Here is a 20024-nt window from a genome sequence, read left to right as displayed (position 1 = left end):
AGCATTTATCACAGTTACAGCTTTTGTGGTTTATGGCAAACCAACAATATTAAATTGTCTAATTATCCATCAATTTATAAACTTTAAAGCAAGCTTCTCAAAAGTTCAGTTAGCAATAATACTGGCATTCATTAGTATTTTACATTCATAGTACATTGTTGATTCTTACACTCAAGAATCTTTCAACATACATTTAACACTATAAGTCACACGCATTTCTAAGTATGTATTTTTAACTAAAACAAAAAAATTAAAATAAATACATAATAATAAGTCTGTTACAATATTTTTCTAGTTTTTCTTTTAATAATTTTTAAAGCTATAATAAAACACATAAGCTAGATAAATAAATAGTATGGATCAGTAAACTTTAAGTGAAAATCAATGGACATATTTCTACATGCTTCATGAAGAAATCTTGAGATCATAAAGAAAAAAGAATCACCCTGTTTCAAATATAAGTTCATATTATATATAAATATATATATATACACACACACACACTACATGGTCAAAAGTACGTTGAAACACAACATGTGCTTGGTCCCTCCTTTGCTGCTATAACTGTCTCCACTCTTCTGGGAAGGCTTTTCACTAGGTTTTGGAACATGGCTGCAGGGATTCACTCCTATTCAGCCTCAAGAGCATAAGTTAAGTCAGGCACTGATGTCAAGTGAAAAGGCCTGGCTTGCAGTCAGTGTTCCAATTCATCCCAAAGGTGTTCCATAGGTTGAGGTCAGGACTTTATGCAGGTCAGTCAAGTTCTTCCACACCAACCTTGGCAAACCATGTCTTTCTGGACCTCACTTTGTGTGTGAGGACATTGTCATGCTGAAACAAAAAAAGGACCTTCTCCAAACTGTTACCACAAAGTTAGAATCACAGAATTCTTTATAATGCTATTGTATTCTGTAGCATTAAGACTTACCTTCGCTGGAACTAAAGAGCCCAGCCCAAATCTGGAAAAAACAGCCCCAGACCATTATTCCTCCTCCACAAAACTTTACAGTGGCACTATGCATTCAGGCAGGTAGTGTTCTCTTGGCATCTGCCAAACCCAGATTTGTCTGTCAGACTGCCAGATAGTGAAGTGTGTTTCATTACTCGAGAGAATGCATTTCCACTACTCCAAAGTCCAATGGCAGTAAGCTTTACACCATTCCAGCCAAAGCTTGGCATTGTACATAGTAGTTTTAGGCTTGTGTGCGGCTACTTGGACATGGAAACCCATTTCATGAAGCTCTTTATGAACAGTTCTTCTGTAGAGTTTGCTTCCAGAGGCAGTTTGGAACTTGGAAGTGAGTATTGCAATTGTGGACATATGATTTTTACATGCTACACGCTTCAGCACTCGGTGGTCCCGTTCTGTGTGCTTGAGTGGCCTATCAATTCATGGTTGAGCTGTTGTTGCTCCTAGACGTTTTCACTTTAAAATAACAGCACTTACAGTTGACTGTGGCTGCTATAGCAGGGCAAAAATTTGACAAACTGACTTGTTGGAAAAGTGGCATGCAATGACAGTGCCATGTTGAAAGTCACTGAGCTCTTCAGTATGATTCATTCTACTGCCAGTGTTTGTTTCTGGAGATTGCATGGTCGTATGCTTTATAAAACCTGTTAGTAATGGGTGTGGCTGAAATAGCCAAACCCACTAATTAGAAGTGTGTCAACATTATTTTGGCCATGTGGTGTATATAATATGCTAAGCCAAAAAATTTTGATGTCTAAAACAAATGTGGGTGTAACATTTATGAAAAGGCACTTTTATGCATTAATAGTATCTTGTCTCTAAAGAATATATTTTTTGTTGAGTATGGATGAAACATGCAGCTGTTAAATAAAAGAAAAATGTGCACATATCAGGAATGAGTACAGTGGTTCTGTATTCTAGTAGAGGGATTGTTTGTGGTTCTGTATATTGAAAAACACATATAAAAAGAACAAAATCATATACATACTGTCAGTGAGTAAAAGTGTTCCATTTAAGCAGTTGATAGAAATGTTGGCAAGTCACTGGTTTCAAGATTTATTGATGATTAGTTGTCAATACCCCTTGAGGTGGATTCCTGTAAATGGTGGAGGTATCTCCCAGAAAAGGTTCTGTAATTTCAGTTTACCTCCTCTGGGATCTGAACATCTGCCCATGTGTTTGCTGTGCATGGTGACCTGCAAAGGGGAGGAGAGGATCCTGGTGATTGAGGGGTCCAACCCTAACACACCACTTTGTTCTTGAATTCCTGTAGAAGTATTACCTTGGGATACTGCCCCAGGGTCATTCAGTTTGTTTTTTTGGGCTAGGATCAACTAAACACCAGTGTTGAGAGTTCTCAATGAGTGTTATGTACATTATGTGTGATGCTGGTGTTTGAGTATAGTGCTCATGAAACCCTGGCGATGCTGCAGTATTCTTGTTTAGCATTGCAGTGTCCCTTTGTGGGGCTCTATGGTGGGGCAGTGAAAACTGAAATGTTCTTATTTTATTATGGATACCCCCATTCATTAACCCAGAAATAAATAAATAAAAACAAATGATTGGAAAATGACCACGTATGGATGACTGTTATACAGCCACCATCAAAGTTGGACTCAACACCTCAATTTCTCATTCTCCATTCATTGCCTGAGCAGTCTTTAGGACAGATTACCCCCTTTTTCATTCAAAAGGGATTAGAGGGACTTGTTCTCTCCCTAAAGTCAATAAGGAAGCTGCACTGAGAAGACATCTTGGTGGAAGCATTTACACAACACACCAATCTCCTCCTGAGTTCAAAGAGCATTGGAAATATACCCATCGAAGTTACTCCCTATGATACCCTGAATTTCTCAAGAAAAGTTATTGTTGAGAGGGACTTAAAGAACATTCCAGAGTCAGAGATACTCACTGTTTTCCGAATATCCACTCTTAAAGATGGAATTATGATGCCTACTAATGTTCTGATTTTGATGTTTACATCACCACATCCACTTGCCACAGTTGAGGCAAATTATCTGAACCATACATTCCAGCCCTCTCAGAAGTTTCTAGTGTCAATGTTTCTGTCACTTAAAGACATCATGTCACTGTTCTTTAACATGTGCTCGTTATTGTGGCAAAGACCACGACTCCTGTAAATGTGAACTGGAAACACACTGTGTTAACTGTAGTAGTTCACACCCTTCTTACTCTAGTTCTTGCCCTCAGTGAGTGAAGGAGGAAAAGGTGCAATGCTTGAAGACTGTGAACAATATCTCATACCCAGGGGCTCAGAAGTTGTTGTCCTTCACTCCTTCTCAGACATATGCTGATGCACTTCATTCCATTGTCACAGTGGGAGTGAAGGCACAAAGGCAGATTCATTTCCAAACCATTTGAAAAGTCATTTGCCCTCCACAGGTAAAACAGTTGATGAGTCTATGTATTGAACTCTCTCTCTGCTTCTTTTCACTTTTCTCTTACTTTTCTTGGAGGGTTGACAGTAACCCACGGGGCATTGATCATTTGTCAGTGCTACCCGACCTTTGTGGCTTAATAGAAGTTGGTCCACGACAATTGAGCCTCTTTCACTTCCTTCTCAGAACTTGATCATGCAGTTGTCTATAAGCCATTGACAGACGACTGCGTAGCAGCAGTGACTGACTGTATTGTCCAGGCAGATGCTCAATGTTTTCCTAAAACCTTTACATGATTTTCATGGTATCCTTGTTCATAGTGGAATCCTGTCTACCACATGGCATGGAAGGCTCAAAAACATGCCTGGGATACTATTTGTAGGTATCCCACACTTATAAACCACTCTGCTTTTCAGTGGGCCCATGCACATGCTCAGAAGGTCAGACATCAAAGTCGGAAGAAATCTTGGATTAAGTACATGACTAGCATCTTGTTTACCACCAGTTCTAAAGTCATATGGGACAAGATTCGGAAGGTCAGTGGGCAGTATACTTCCTCTCCCCTTTCAATTTTGCACTTTGATGACCAAGAAGTTTCTGATACCCAGAGCATCACTGATAGTCTCAGCAGAAACTTTTATTGTGCATCTAGCACTTCTGCTTCATCCCCCATCTTTTTAGCCATCAAGACATGGGCAGAGTGATCACTTTTTATATTTTGGGCTGATCTTCTCTATGAGTATAATTACCCCTTTACTCTGCATAAGCTGACTTTCATTCCACACATCAAAGCAGCTGTGCATCAAATGTACAAGGGCACTAAATATCCTCTTTATCCTATCTCCCATCTCTTGGAGAGCAGATCAGTGTTCTGTGCTCAAGATCTATCGTGCCCTCATTCGATTGAAACCGAACTATGGATCTCTGGTCTATGGCTCTATCAGAACCTTGGCCTTGAAGGTGTTGGATTTTGTTCATCATCTGGGACTTCAGCTTTGCACAGGGACTATCTGCACTTCTCCAGTTCAGAGTTTGTAGACCAAGTATCATGAACCTGCTCTACACCTGTGCTGTTTGCAACTATTTTTATTGTATGCTTCAAAACTTCAATCCTTACCACAGCGTCCTACCTGAGGTTGTGTTTTCATTCTTCAGTGGGCCACGGTTTTTCAGAATAGACTGTCTGCCAATGTTCCTTTTGGTATCCAGGCTTAGTTGGTTGAATTGGGTCTGTCTGTGGATGACATTGCTGTATCCACAGGTCAGCCCATCCCACCATGGCTTATTACCATCCCCAAATTCTGACCTTTCTGTGAGTCATTTGCAGAAGGTGCATACTTCTATTTGCTAAACATTTTTTGAACTATCCTTTCATTCCCAGTTGGTATGGATGGTTCAAAATCAGGTGACTCTGTGGGCTTTGCCATGGTGTGATTTGGTAGTTGCACACAGGATCCTCTCTACAGTTTCTGTGTTCACTGCTGAATTATATGTCGTTTCTGTTACCTTGGATCACTTAGAAGCTATGTATTACATGAACTGTACTATTTATATTGACTCACTTAGCTCCATACTGGCTCCTGGAATCACTTCATGTTAGTTCTCATTGATGTTCAAAACCAACTCATCCAATTTTTCTTTATCATCTACTTCTATCCAGTTTTTCTGGCTATCAGGTCATGCTGGTATTTGCTGGAGGAGCCCACTGACTCTGCAGCTAAGTCTGTCTACTGTGGTGCTATCACTGCTGTGGCTGTTCCATATATGTACTACAGCCCTGTATTCAAGGCTCGGCTCCTTGCCAGTTGGCAGTTGACTTGGAGTGAACAATGTGATAATATTTCCCAGGTAAAAACCTTCTCTTTGACTCCGGCCTTCTTGTTTCCATAAGGATAGGAAGGAGGAAACTGTCTTAAATAGGCTAGGCTTTATTACAGTTTTTGAAATCATCAGTTTCTTTTATCTGGGACTTATGCACCAGTGTGTGGTCTGTGTGACACTCAAGTTACAATAGCCCACAATATACTGTCATGGTGTCTTTATGACCGTGAGCAACGGCACCATTTTAGACGTTTTTACCAAAGGTTTATCCCTGAAATTGGACAGTGCTATTGACAATTGTGACACTGTCTATATTACAAATATTTTTGAGTTTTTAATGACCATTAGACTTTCTAATCTCACATAAGTTTTTATTCAATGTTGGCCACTGTTTTTGTTTTAACTTAATTTCTCATTACATTTTATAATACTTTCAATATTATTTCATTGTTTTACCAGTTATTTAGTACAGATAGACTAGTTACTTTGCACCATAAAAAAACAAACAACAGTAGTTGTCAAGAATCATAGAAAGGTTAAGGTTAAAAACTCCAAATTGACTTAACATGTGCTAAAACAGAGGCCCAGTAAATGTTAGGTTAAATATCATCATCTGACAACAGCTATGTTAACCATGTTACTACTATACCTTGACAAATTTACCAATCAGTATATGTTGCCATCTCACATGCATAGAAATTATTTCATCATTGTTTGGTTGCAGAATCAGAGTGCCTTGTCTTATGGGGAATGGCAAAAGGTATAACTGCAAACCAATAATATTTCACACTTGTAATAGAAATTAAACCAGTTACTTTACAAGCAGCTAACAATGCTTCTAACCTGTGTTCATATCATGCTTGTTAAACATTATTTAATATGTAAATGAAGTCACATATGACTTCACAAATAAATTCAGAGTTGAATTTTATTTTATTAATGTAAACATTATGTTGTAATACCAAAGCTAAATGTAGTTAATACAAAACTTGTCTGTGGTAACTACTTTGTTCAGAAATAATATTGAGATAAGACATTCAATATATCTTTGGGGTTCTGAATGTTTTTCAGTTTTGTGGATAAAACACATAAATAAAAACTTCTGGAAACCAATAGGCACAAGTAAAGAAAAATATTCAAAAAGGAAGTAGAGGTATGAATGGCTAATATCAATCCTTCAAAAACAATGCAAACAAGATAGTAGGGATGGCACTTGCATCACCCCTACATAATAGCCCTGGAACACAGAGTAGTATTATGTTAAAAGACAAAATAGGATAAATAGAACTCAATTGCAATTTAATATATATATGTTGCTATATGTTAATTATTTTCTTTACTTTTATATAGGGATAATGCAAATGCCATCCCTATTATCTTAAATGTATTGTTTTTGAATGATTTCTATATGTAAATTGGACTCTATAATAATTAAATCAGTCTGTGTAGACTTTTCACGAGAAAAAGAGAATTATTTAGAGTTTTAGATAAAATTGTGATATTCTATCATGTAAATAATGTTTTATATAGATTTGACTTGTCTTGAATATATTTTAAAACAAGTGGATTGTGTGCTATCTATTTATTGTTTTAATTTGTTGCCAACAACTCACACTACATCTTCTGTAAAAGAATCTGGCTCCATATAAAAGCTGACAATATTAGCCATCCCTGTCCGTGATGATGAGAAAACCCTCTTGTAGAGAAAATTATATATTTAAAAATGACAGGTATGGATAGAGAAAGTTCTAGTAAAGCAGCAAACAATGTTTTGATCTTCTCTGGTCATCGTCAAGTTCACAAGGAAAGAAAGGGTTACTGACCAGTAGCTGACTACATGTTTGAAGGTAGTTGTGTAATTGAATGTAGGAATGTAGAGGGCATGCTTAGGTGTTTGATTATATATTAATATAGGTATAAAGGTGTTTCTTTGTATTGCTTTATTTTGGGCTTGAGTTGTTGTATACGTAAGGCTTCTTTAATTTTGTGTTTGTTTATGTTTGTTTCTTTATTTATTATTTGGGTGTTTTCTATGGTTATGTTGTGTTTATTTGATGTGCAGTGTTCAAAAACGTGTGTATGTGACTTTTTGTGTTCTTTGAATCTGGTTTTCATTTTTCTACTTGTTTCTCTAATATAGAAGTCATTTCAGTTATCACATTGTATTTTATAAATAATGTTGATGTGGTGTTTGTCAGTGTAGTTTTTACACAGTATAGACCTTAGTTTTGTGCATCTCCATTTGTAAAGATGGAATTATTCTGTTGACCAATGTAGTAATGTTTGCATATACATTGTGACATTCACCTCCCTCTGTCAAAGCAGATTAGCTTAACTGTAAGGTGTGACAACATATTTTTAACTCTCTCAAATGTTTCTAGTGTCAATGGTTTGGACACTCTTGTCATGGTTATCCAATGTGTGGGCATTATGGTAGCAAAGACCATGATGCCTCTGAGTGTCAACTGAACCCTCACTGCATCAATTATGATGGTTTCCATCCTTCTTAGTTTGATCTTACTCTGAAGTGGGTGGAGAAGAAAGAGGTACAGCATTTACATACTGGAAACAACATTTCTTGTCCCGAGGATTCAAAGTTGTTGACCCTCACTTTATCTCATCAAGGAAGCTTTACTCAAGAGTAAACATCTTTGATCTAGATAAGACTTATGACACTATTTCGAGACTATTTGCATGGCCACTTGTTCATTTTTATTCATAATTTTGCATATTACAGGTGATTCCAAGTCTTTCTCATTTTTTACACAGGAAATTGAAGTCCCTCAGGGATGTGTCATGAGAATTATGCTTTTCTGTGTGAAAATTAATGCCATTGCTTGACAACATCCTTCTATAGTTATTATTGACCTCCTTGTCGATGACTTCCATATCTCATGTCAGTTGTCAAACACTAGATTTGTTGAGTGGCAGCTACAAACTGCCTTCAATCTCTTGATGAAGTGAACCACAACAAATGGTTTTATCTTTTTTTTTTAAAGTCCCTCTGTGTGATTTCCTGTATGTGGTGAGGGGACCTCCCAGGGAAGGTTCTGTTCTTTCAGTTTACCTCCTCTGGGATCTAAACATCCACCCATGTGTTTGCCGTGCATGGCAACCTGTGAAGGGGAGGAGAGAATCCTGATGATTGAGGGGTCCAACCCTAACACACCACATTAGCCTTGAATTCCTGTAGACAGACAGCTTTGGGTCCACTCGGGCTAGGGTCAACCAAGTACCAATGTTGGATGTTCTCAACAAGTGTTGTGGACATTGTATCTGATGCTGGTGTTTGAGTATAGTGCTCAAGAAACCCTGGCGTTGATGCAATGTCCTTGTTTGACATTGTAGTGCATCCTCTCATAGGGCTCCATGGTGGGTGGGGTCAGTGGGCATCAAAATTTCCCTCTCTTTATAATGGATACTCCAATTAAAAATCTTAATAAAATGGTGAAAAACAGTGTTTAGGTAAACAACCATATCTTGAAGATTCTGAGCAGCAATCCTCACTTATTGTACCTCATTTTCTTATATTGCATTAACTTTCAGACAAACCTTTAGGGCAAATGTCTCTGCTTCTTCCTCCACCTCCTCAGCCATCAAGACTCAGGCAGAGTGATCACCTCTTTCCTTTCAAACTAAATGTCTCTATGACTATAACTGCCCCCTTATACTAGTGGAACTCAAACTGGCCCTTCATCGGTCTGGCAGTTCATCAATTGGACCTGATGATATACACTATGAGATGCTGTGCTATCCATCTCCTGCATCTTTTGCTATTCTACTGATTGTTTTTAACTGGATCTGGCAGGAGAATATTTTTCCTGATGTCTGGTGCCAGGCTATTGTCTTTCCTGTCTCCAAGCCTGGGAAGGATCCCAAGATTCCTTCAAACTACCATCCAATTGCTTTGACAAACTGTCTCTGTAAGACGTTAGAGAGGATGGTCAATGTTCCTGTTGTTTAGTTCCTCGAGTGAAACAACCTCCTCTCGCCCATCCAGTGTGGGTTCCGATGATAGTGCTCCACCATGGACCACCTAATTTAACTTGAAACGTCAGTCAGAGAAATCTTTCTCAGACAACAACATCTTGTATCAATATTCTTTGACATTGAGAAGGCTTATGACACAACATGGAGGTATGTCATTTTGTGAGACTTCCATATATATTGGTTACATTGTCATTTGCCCATTTTTATCAAAAATTTTTTAATGAACAGGAGATTCCAAGTTCATGTGGGTTCGACACTTTCCCATTCTTTTTTACAGGAAATTGGAGTCCCTTTTCAGTATAAAAATTAATGCCATCACTGTACAACTCCCTGTCACTGTTGCAAACACAACAGTGTTGTAGTCCCTTTTCAGTATAAAATTTAATGCCATCACTGTACAACTCCTTGTCACTGTTGCAAACGGACTCTATGTCGACGACTTTCACATATCATGTCAGTCGTTGAACGTGAGGTATATTGAGTGGCAGCTATAGACTGCCCTCAACTGTTTACTGAAGTGGACTACAGCAAACGGCTTCACCTTCTCTCTCTCTAAAACTGTTTGCATACAGATTTCCTGCCAATGGGGTATTCACTCTGATCCTGAACTCCATATCAGTGAAGTTCTTGGGGCTTATCTTTGACCGTTAGTTGGCCTTTATACCACACATCAAGCAGCTGTGGGTCAAATGTACAAGACCACTGAACATCCTCCATGTAATCTCTTCCACCACTTGGGGAGCAGATTGACGTTCTATGCTGAAGACATATTGTGCTCTTATTCAATCGAGACTCAACTATGGATCACTGGTCTATGGCTCTGCCAGACCATCTGTCTTAAAGATGCTAGACTCTATTCATCATCAAGGACTTTGGCTCTGCACTGGGGCTTTCTGCACTTTCCCAGTTCAAAGCTTATACATAAAATCTCCTGAACCTTCTTTGCAACTGTCTTTACTATATGCTTCAAAATTTCATTCCTTACCAAAGCATCCCATCTTGGTGGGCCATACTTTTCAGAACAGACAATCTGTCATTGCTCCTTTTGGTCTTCGTATTCAGGCACAGTTAGATGAATTGGGTCTGTCCTTGAATAATATTGGTGTATCCACTGGTCAGCCCTTCCCACCATGGCTTCTTACAGTCTCCAGTTGTGACCTATCTTTAAGTCATCTGGGAAAAGTAGACACTCCTGATTGGAAATACTGTCTGCTATTTGCTGAACATCTTTCGAACCATCCTTCCATTCCTATTTATACAGATGGTTTGAAATCAGGTGACTGTGTGGGCTCTGCCATGGTTTGTTGTGGTTCAGTGGTTGCATGCAGATTCCCCTCTACAGCTTCTGTGTTCACTGCTGAACTGTATGCCATTTCTCTTGCCCTGAATAACATAGAAGCTGAGCAGTACTTGAACTGCACAATTTATACTGACTCGCTTATTTCTCTACTGGCCCTGGAATCGCTTCACATTGGTTCACACCCTGTTCTCACCAATATTCAAAACTGACTGGCCCATTTCTCTTTAACATCTACTTCTATCCATTTTTTCTGGATACCAGGCCACATTGTCAATTGTGGGAACAAGCTCACTGACATTGCAGCTAAGTTTATCTGCTCTGGCACTATCAACGCTGTGCCTGTCCCATACATAGACTATGGTCCTGTATTCAAGGATCAGCTCCGTGCCAGCTGGCAGTCAACATGGAGTGAGCAACGTGAAATCAAGCTTTTCCAAATAAAACCTTATATTGGACTTTGGCCATCTTGCTTCCGTAATTCTAAGTAGACTATGCATTGGTCAAAGTTTTTAACTCATCTTTTTCTTTTATCTGGAACTGTTGCACCAGTGTTTAGTTTGTATAACACTCAGATAACAATAAGCCACATTTTACTTTCTTGTCATCATTACGACTCTCAACAACGGCACCATTTTAAGCATGTTCTGTCCCAAGGTTTGTCTATAATGTTAGACAGTGTGATACTGTCCACCTTGGTAATGTTTTTAGTTTTTTAAGGCCATTAATCTTTTTAATGCCAATTAAGTGTTTTAATTTATGCATTATACCCTTTTAATGTTGCTCCCTTTTAAAAATCACAGTTCATCTCATTTGATTTGAAATTAGAAACTGGCCATAACATTAAATTACTCGAAACCAGGACTGGAAAGGCCAACTTCAGGTGACTAACACTGCTGTTTGAACTACTCCTTAGTCATCCTGGTGAGTTATTATTATAATTTTGCTCCATATCTTTTAAAACCTTTTTATTACTTTCCTCTTTGAAAATGGCCATAACATCAAATAACTCTGAACCAGGACTGGAAAGGCCAACTTCAGGTGACTAATGGTGGTTTTTGTACTTACCTGTTACTCTTCTTGGTGAGTTATGATTATTACAGTTATGCTACAGAAAGTCCTTTACAACTTGAATTTCTGTAGTTTTTCTCTTGACATTGTAGACTGGATGTAAACATTGGTTTTATGCTGTTTATTTATTTTTTAAACTTTGTTTTGTTTTACCTTAATTTCCTTTTATGAGTTTTGCTAAATTTATTTTTTCCTTTTTACCAGATGTTTGGCACAGATAGCCTAGCTGCTTTGTGTTTTGTATGCACTTTTTCCACCAAGGTGATGTTGTTCTTCCCATGGTCTGTAAGGCAAAATTCTTGGGGATTATCTGTGACTGTAAGCTTACTTTCATTTCTCACATTAAGCAGCTGAGTATCAAGTGCACAAGGGCAGTAAACTTACTTCATGCCCTCTCTTCCACTTTTTTGGGAGTGGATCAATATTCCATGCTCAAGATCTATCATGCCCTTATTCAATCTAGACTAGACCATGGGTCTTTGGTCTATGGTTGTACCAGGGTTTCTGTATTGAAGATGTTGGACCTCATTCACTATTTGGGGCTTTGGCTGTACATGGGGGATTTCTGCACTTTCCTAGTCCAGAAGTTGTACACTCCATCCCACAAATCTTCTCTTCATTTCTGCTGTTTGCATCTTTCTCTGCATTATGCTAACAAGCTTCGATCATTACCAATGCATCCCACCTGGGGTTGTGTCTACCTTCCTGAGTAGGTTGTGCTCCTTTATAATAGATGGTCTGCAATTCCTTCTTTTGGGTTTTGTATTCTGACGCAGCTGTCTGAACTGGGTCTGTCATTAGATGGTGTTGTTGTCTCCAATGATCAGCCCATCCCACTGTGGCTAATTACCATTCCCACTTCTGACTTTTCTTTGAATCATCTGAGGAAGGCAGATATTTTTAATTGGAAATACTGTCTCCTCTTTGCTGAGCATCTTTTGAAGCATTCTTCTATTTCTGTTTATACGGGTGGTTCAAAATCAAGTGACTCTCTTAGATTTGCACTGGTTTGTTGTGGCTCAGTGGTTGTGCACAGGATTTTCTCTACAGTTTCTGTGTTCACTGTCAAGTTCTATACCATTTTTCTTGCTGCTGATGACAGAGAAAGCTATGCAGTACACTTATTATACCATTTACCTTTACTCTTTTAGCTTTGTATTGTTCTTGGAATCATTTAACATTAGTTCTCACCTTGTTGTCATCAATATTCACTGACGACCGACTCATTTTTGTCTGTCTTCTGTTTCAGTCCAGTTTATCTGGATACATGGCTACTTTTGTAGTTATGGAAACAAGCCTGCTGATACCACATATACGAGGGCTGTTCAAAAAATATGCAGACTGTTTGAATTGCGTGGCTCCAGTTGGTTCCAGGGGAATCCTCTTGGTGTCGCTAGGTTCGCACAGATCAGCTGATTACGACGCCATTTCCCGATTGCAGATATCTTTATTTGTGTATTAGCTACGCAGTTTTAAGTGAAGTGCGATTTTTTCGTTTGGCGGATTTCAGAACGAATGACCTGAAGGAGCAACGACTTGCTGTGAAATTGTGTGTTAAACTTGGAAACTCTGCGACTGAAACTTTTGCTATGCTTAACACGGCTTACTATGAAGCTTACGGCATGTTTCAAATGGCATGAACGTTTTAAGGATGGTCGACAGTCCATTGAAGATGATGAGCCTCCTGGACGCCCTTTCACGTCAACTGACGACCCACACGTCGACAAAATCAACACCCTGGTGCGGGCAAATTGACGTCTGACTGTCAGGGAGCTTGCTGAAGAGTGTGGGATATCAGTTGGATCTTGTTACGAGATTTTGACTGAAAAATTGAAGATGCACCACATTGCTGCGGAATTCAGCCCTCAGAACTCGTGAGTTTTTGGCCAAACACTCGATCACTGTTCTTCCCCACCCCCCCTACTCACCTGATCTTGCTCCTTGCGATTTTTTCTTGTTCCCCAAACTCAAAAGACCCTTGAAAGGAAGAAGATTTGAGAAAGAAGCGTACCAGGACTGTTTCAACAAGTGGAAACACTGTTGGGATAAGTGTGCATTGGGGAGGAGAGTACTTTGAAGGGGTCCCAGACCTGTAACTTCTAAACAAAGTACATTTTGTTTTATGACGTCATTCCGTGTATTTTTTTAACAGACCTCATAAGTATGTTTTCTATGGTGTTGTCATGCCTGTGTCCTGTTCCATATATGGACTATGGTCCTTTATTCAAGACTCAGATTCATGGTAGTTGGCAGTTGGCTTGGGGTGAACAGTCTTAGCAAGCTTTTCCAGATTAAACCTACTGTTGCTCTCTGACCATCTTGTTCCCATAAGGATTGGGAAGAAGTTGTTTTGAATATACTATGCATTGGTTACAGTTTTTTAGCTCATCATATTCTTTTATCTGGTACTGATCCACCAATGTGTAGCCTTTGTGATACTCAAATCACTATTACACATTTTACTGTAATGCCATGTTTATTATTGTGAGAAATGGCACAGTGTTATAAATGTTGGATGGTTTCATAGGCGATGGTGATACTGTCAAACTTGATCATGTTTTTAGCATTTTATGGGCCAAAGGCCTTTTTGATTCTTTTTAAGTTTCTTTTTTACATGATTTTTTATCTTTGTCTAGTTTTCAACTTGATATTATTTTACATTTTTCAATATTTTACTTTTAACATTTTTGCCTATTGTTTGGGACAGATAGCTTTGTTGCTTTGCATCAAAAAATGCCAAACAAACAGTCATGTATTTATCATTCATCTGGACTTTTAATTCAAATTGCACATATTTCGAAGGTCTCAGGTGAAATTTGACACTGGTACTCAATTCTATGTGTTCCAGGCAACAGCTTACCTGAATCACTTTAAAACAGTTTAGGTGTTTTCTTTGGCAGTCCTCTGGAATATTGGTAGGTAAGTTGTTAATCTGTTTAAACTCAGTGCATGATACGTTACAAATCCTCCTTAGATATTTTGTTGTGATTGACATTTCTAATAGCAGCTAAATGTTTAATTGGGATTCTAGAGGAAGATGAAAAGATTGTTATAAGCAGATTTGACATGGTAGTTAAGATTTATGGTATAAAATGTGAGTCAATTTTTCAGGAGTATGGGGTTATGTGAACAGTGTCTGGAGACTTGTCTAAAAAGCCCTCACCAATTTTGAAATGTGTTTTATATTTCTATTTTATATAAAAGTGTTATGATTAACATAATTCTGATTCTTTTAACATAGGAAGAACTGATGGCTTCCTTGAATACCTGTCTGGTGGAAGAAAGATGCATATTTCCACGACTTTATTTTATATCTGATGAAGAACTACTGGATTACATGGCATTTGCCACTACTGATTGTTTATTATTGTATTCTACTCCACTTGTTCCTAGGTGTTTTCCTGCAATTTATAACCTAAACTTTGGTATTTGTGAAGGTAAACATTTTTTTTTTTTGGAAATATATATTTCTTGTTGGTTCCAAATCACTAGACTGCATGGTACCATAATATTATAATTTAATATGTTGTTTTGAAAACAACTACAAAAACAATATTACACATTTGTTTTTAATGATTTCTTAATACTTGTGAAAGAGTTTGAACATATGGTCAGTTTTTCTTCTTTATAGTAGAGTTTTGTATGTTTTTCACATAATAATTTAAGTTTGTATTGATAATTAGATTTAATAAACATTAATTGTTTCAGAATAAAGGTTGTTTATTTTATTCAATATTCACTAAAAATAAAAAATATAGTCTTTGTATCACTTTGATAATTTCTTTTAAGTTAAATTTGATGAACACATCATATGTATAAAGGAATGCAGATTTTATTGGTGAGATGGCTTGACTTTGATAATGAATGGATATTTAATTAGGTCTTGAGGAAGAGGGAAATGTGATTCAAGTGATAGGAAGTTGTGGAGAAACTTTAATCCTTCTAGAACAACCAATATTTAGCTCTTCACTTGGAAATTGGCTGCTACAGCTTGAAAGCTCTGTTTCCAAGATTTTGCACTCTCAACTTGTTAGCTGTTTTAAAACAACTAAAGCTATTACAAGAAGCCAGCTTCTCAGCCATCATAACTGGTTGTTGGGTTTTCCTGCTCAGCTTATTTGTGTCATCCTTAGCAGCTTGTGGAATCAAGCAATAGAGGAGCAGCTTAAGGCAAGCATGCTACAAGGGATAATTAAATTAAGGTATGAATACCTTTTCATTCTATCCCCATGTGACTTCATTGTCAAAACTTAACACTATTACAGACAGTAAAAGATTTATGGAATTATCTTTTTTTTTTGTTATTAGTTGGTGGTGCTGGTAATGTACATTTGAATGGTTGCATATTTCTGTAGGTAGGCCTGTCTTACATTTAGGAGTTCATATATACTTTTAAGTCTTATGAGGAAGGTATCCATTTAGAGTTATTATTGAGTTATTGTATTGTTCAACAGGATTTTCTTTTTTCATTGTGTTGTGTTGGCACAGTGAAGTAATTTTTAAGCTTAATTTAAAACATTACATATTTAATCAAAACATGAAATCAGGAATTTTTGGTTGTATGTTAAATGGCAAAAAGTTTTGAAATTCATTCAGCAGTTTCAACGTTTTAAGGAATTCAGCATATATTTGTATTATATTTAAAGCTTATCATATACAGGCCTTGTTAGGGTTATAGTCAGTTATACTATATTCACTGATATAACATTTTGTGTTTTGTATTTGTGTTTACCATTAGTATCCAGTTGTCATTAACTATAATTTCATGTGTATTTTGAGACTAAAACATACATACGAATAAAAACAATTTAAGATATAATATTAACCAAGAAAAGTCTATCATAACTTTCATGATTCAGCATAATTAGATATGCACAACTGTTTAATTTACATTTAATATGAGAGTTATGATTTAGATAGCTATGAGGCATGAGTGTTAAATTTAGTAATCTTAGAAGCAAAAGTTATTACCAGTTTGCTTATGTAGATATTTATGAATCATTTATTGTATAGCTCAGTTGTTGTGAACTGACGTCATGTTACTTGAACCTTCTGAATTTTTCTTACTGCTTTAGTGAAAAATGTTACCTCATAACATCTCATAGTCTGTAGAAAGTTCTAGGCCTTAGTAAGGCATTATATGCATATAGGCAACCAAGCTATTGCAAGTAAGTTATTAAAAGTGAAGTTAGACTGTATGTGAATTAATCATAATAGGCAATTTCTAATGTGGGTTTCACAGCTTTGTTTGTAATCACAGAGATAGAGAAAAGTTATTTGTCTTGTTAAGGGGTGTTCTAAAGTAACTGAACCCATCTGTGTAGGTTTTGATGAAAAATAAGCAACTGTTTAGAGCACTGGACACAATTGTGGTAACCAATAGTGTAATGAAATTTTTATATACATTTGACTTGTTTTGAATATATTATTTTAAAATAAATGGATTGTGTGCTGTCTCTTTGTCATTGAAATTTATTGCCAAAAAAGTCACAGAAATCTACTGTAAAGAATCACAGCCCTATAAAAACCTGACAAGCATTCAGTTTAGAGGTAATTCCCACTATCTTACTTGTGTTGACCAACAAAAGAAAAGAACAAAATCTTGAGCACAGTTAAAGAAAATATCAGATTTTTACTGTATCAAAATCATCTCTGAAATGCACTTTTAACCATGGCTTCTGCTACTAAATATTAGTTTTATAATGTCAAACATAGAATATTAAAACTTTGATTTATTTTTGAGTCTTGAACTTCAAATATATCAGTTTACTTTGTGATATTTCAAAATATTTTTAGGGAAGAAACTCAAGAAGAGCAGGACATCTTGGTAGATCAGTTGAAAAATCTTCGTCTTGATCAGAGTGAAAGCATGTTGTATCTAGTTTTGACTCAAGCATTCATGTTATTGCACCGATTTATTCGTTTGCTAGATGGTAAGTTTTCATTTAAGTAATTTTATTTATTCACATGAAAATAGATTTAGTAAATGTTTTGACTATATAAAATATTGAGATTCAATGCACAGAAACATTTCAACATGTTTAAGAAAAATATTAATTATCTTTTAAATTTAATGGTTTCCTAGTTACTGTTATCATAAGTACATGTAATTTTATAAAAGCTTATATTAGTATATTGCTACATTTGTGAGGGATTTGTACCACTTCCTTTAATATCATTAGAAAATAAGTTGATGTTGAAAAAAAGACATCCAAATATACAAGAAACAAATATGGACATACATTTAAAAAACTTAAGATAGTAGAAGGCTATCATGATCCTAGAGGACAGTACCAATTTAGTCAATGACAGTGCATTAAGTTTTTATAAGTTCACAAGAAATATTACACTATTTCTCAATAAGAACTTCCTCCAATTTCTACAGAGATGTTGAAGTGTTTAATAATAACCTATAATATTGCAGTAGGACTAAAATTAATTCAAAATTTAACATTTTCTAGTTTATTCTCATATAAAGGTTTTTTTTGTGTGCTATATGAAACGTAAGTTAGCAGACGTGAAATGAATATTTTGATGTTGAACATCACATTTTAATTTTATTGATTACAATGTGTAATTTGGCTTAATTTTGTAAGGAGGAATTTGTAATTTTTGCAATTTTTTTTCAAGTTTGAAAAATGTACACTATTTCATAAACTCCTAATCATCTTCAGAATGTGTGCCAATATAAAACAGCACACTTTTATAAAAATGTAGTGTTAGATATTATAAATAGAAATATGGGAAGCATAAAATTGGCATTTAAGTCAATGAAATTTACTAAAGTTGTTGTGGGTCAATAATTTTGCAAGTTTTATATAAATAACAAATAATCTCTTTTTTAACATTTTTTGAAAAGCAATAAAAGTTGCTACTTCCTTCATGATGACAAGAAATCCACTTGAAGTAAAAATGTTAACCTGAAGATGACCTAAGAAGGTCAAAATGTTGTTCTCTGTTTTATTTTAATAAAAGTTTTAATACCCTTACAAGCCATCTTGAGATACATTATCTGTTTGCTACATTCATGAAAATGTTGAAAATTCTGAACAACCCCTCATAATCTATTTAATAGTAAATATATATATATGAAAATAGATATTAAAATGTGAGACATTAAATTTGGTTATCTTGGGTGGATATACGAGGGCTGTTCAAAAAATACGCAGACTGACGTCATAAAACAAAATGTACTTTATTTAGAAGTTACAGGTCTGGGACCCCTTCAAAGTACTCTCCTCCCCAACGCACACACTTATCCCAACGGTGTTTCCACTTGTTGAAACAGTCCTGGCACGCTTCTTTTGTAATGTCCTCCAGCTCCTTCGTCGCATTTGCCTTAATCTCGGGAATCGTCTCAAATCTTCTTCCTTTCAAGGGTCTTTTGAGTTTGGGGAACAAGAAAAATCGCAAGGAGCAAGGTCAGGTGAGTAGGGGGGTGGGGACGAACAGTGATCGAGTGTTTGGCCAAAAACTCACGAGTTCTGAGGCACAAATTTCGCAGCAACGCGGTGCATCTTCAATTTTTTGGTCAAAATCTCGTAACAAGATCCAACTGATATCCCACACTCTTCAGCAAGCTCCTGACAGTCAGACGTCGATTTGCCGCACCAGGGTGTTGATTTTGTCGACGTGTGGGTCGTCAGTTGACGTGGAAGGACGTCCAGGACGCTCATCATCTTCAATGGACTGTCGACCATCCTTAAAACGTTCATGCCACTTGAAACATGCCGTACGCTTCATAGTAAGCCGTGTTAAGCATAGCAAAAGTTTCAGTCGCAGAGTTTCCAAGTTTAACACACAATTTCACAGCAAGTCGTTGCTCCTTCAGGTCATTCGTTCTGAAATCTGCCAAACGAAAAAAATCGCACTTCACTTAAACCCGCGTAGCTAATACACAAATGAAGATATCTGCAATCGGGAAATGGCGTCGTAATCAGCTGATCTGTGCGAACATAGCGACACCAAGCGGATTCCCCTGGAACCAACTGGAGCCGTGCAATTCAAACAGTTCGCATATTTTTTGAACAGCCCTCGTATTGTCCACATTTTTGGTAGTTATTTAAAGTAGGTGATGTTTGTTAGTCTTGAATATTTTTAGAGTTATTTAAAATTCCATTTGTTCTTATAAAATTTAACACATAATAAAAAGAAGTTTTTATGTAAAAGAACTTGCAGCTTCAGACTTTTATAACAGTATAGGCTTTTGTCAGATCTATAATACTCTTGTATGGTTTCCATTGTTGGGTGAGTTTTTTCAGAAGATTGTCCACATTTTTGGTAGTTATTTAAAGTAGGTGATGTTTGTTAGTCTTGAATATTTTTAGCATTATTTAAAATTCCATTTGTTCTTATAAAATTTAACACATTATTAAAAGAAGTTTTTATGTAAAAGAACTTGCAGCTTCAGACTTTTATAACAATATAGGCATTTGTCAGATCTATAATACTTTTGTATGGTTTCCATTGTTGGGTG

General features: G+C 36.6%; 1 protein-coding gene across 7 annotated transcripts in view; it reads left to right on the top strand.

The window, feature by feature from the left end:
* Window positions 1-20024, top strand: part of LOC143230304 (dynein heavy chain domain-containing protein 1-like) — a 261985-nt gene that overhangs the window by 106687 nt on the left and 135274 nt on the right. For all 7 annotated transcript variants that reach the window (XM_076463582.1, XM_076463581.1, XM_076463580.1 and 4 more), the window contains 3 exons: window positions 14790-14985; window positions 15429-15750; window positions 17345-17481. In XM_076463582.1, coding sequence (XP_076319697.1) covers window positions 14790-14985; window positions 15429-15750; window positions 17345-17481 — 655 coding nt within the window. The remainder of the gene's footprint in view (window positions 1-14789; window positions 14986-15428; window positions 15751-17344; window positions 17482-20024) is intronic.

The sequence above is a fragment of the Tachypleus tridentatus genome, chromosome 10 (genome assembly GCF_004210375.1).
Source record: "Tachypleus tridentatus isolate NWPU-2018 chromosome 10, ASM421037v1, whole genome shotgun sequence".
NCBI classification, from domain to species: Eukaryota; Metazoa; Arthropoda; class Merostomata; order Xiphosura; family Limulidae; genus Tachypleus; species Tachypleus tridentatus.
This window is presented reverse-complemented; position numbering and strand designations above follow the sequence as displayed.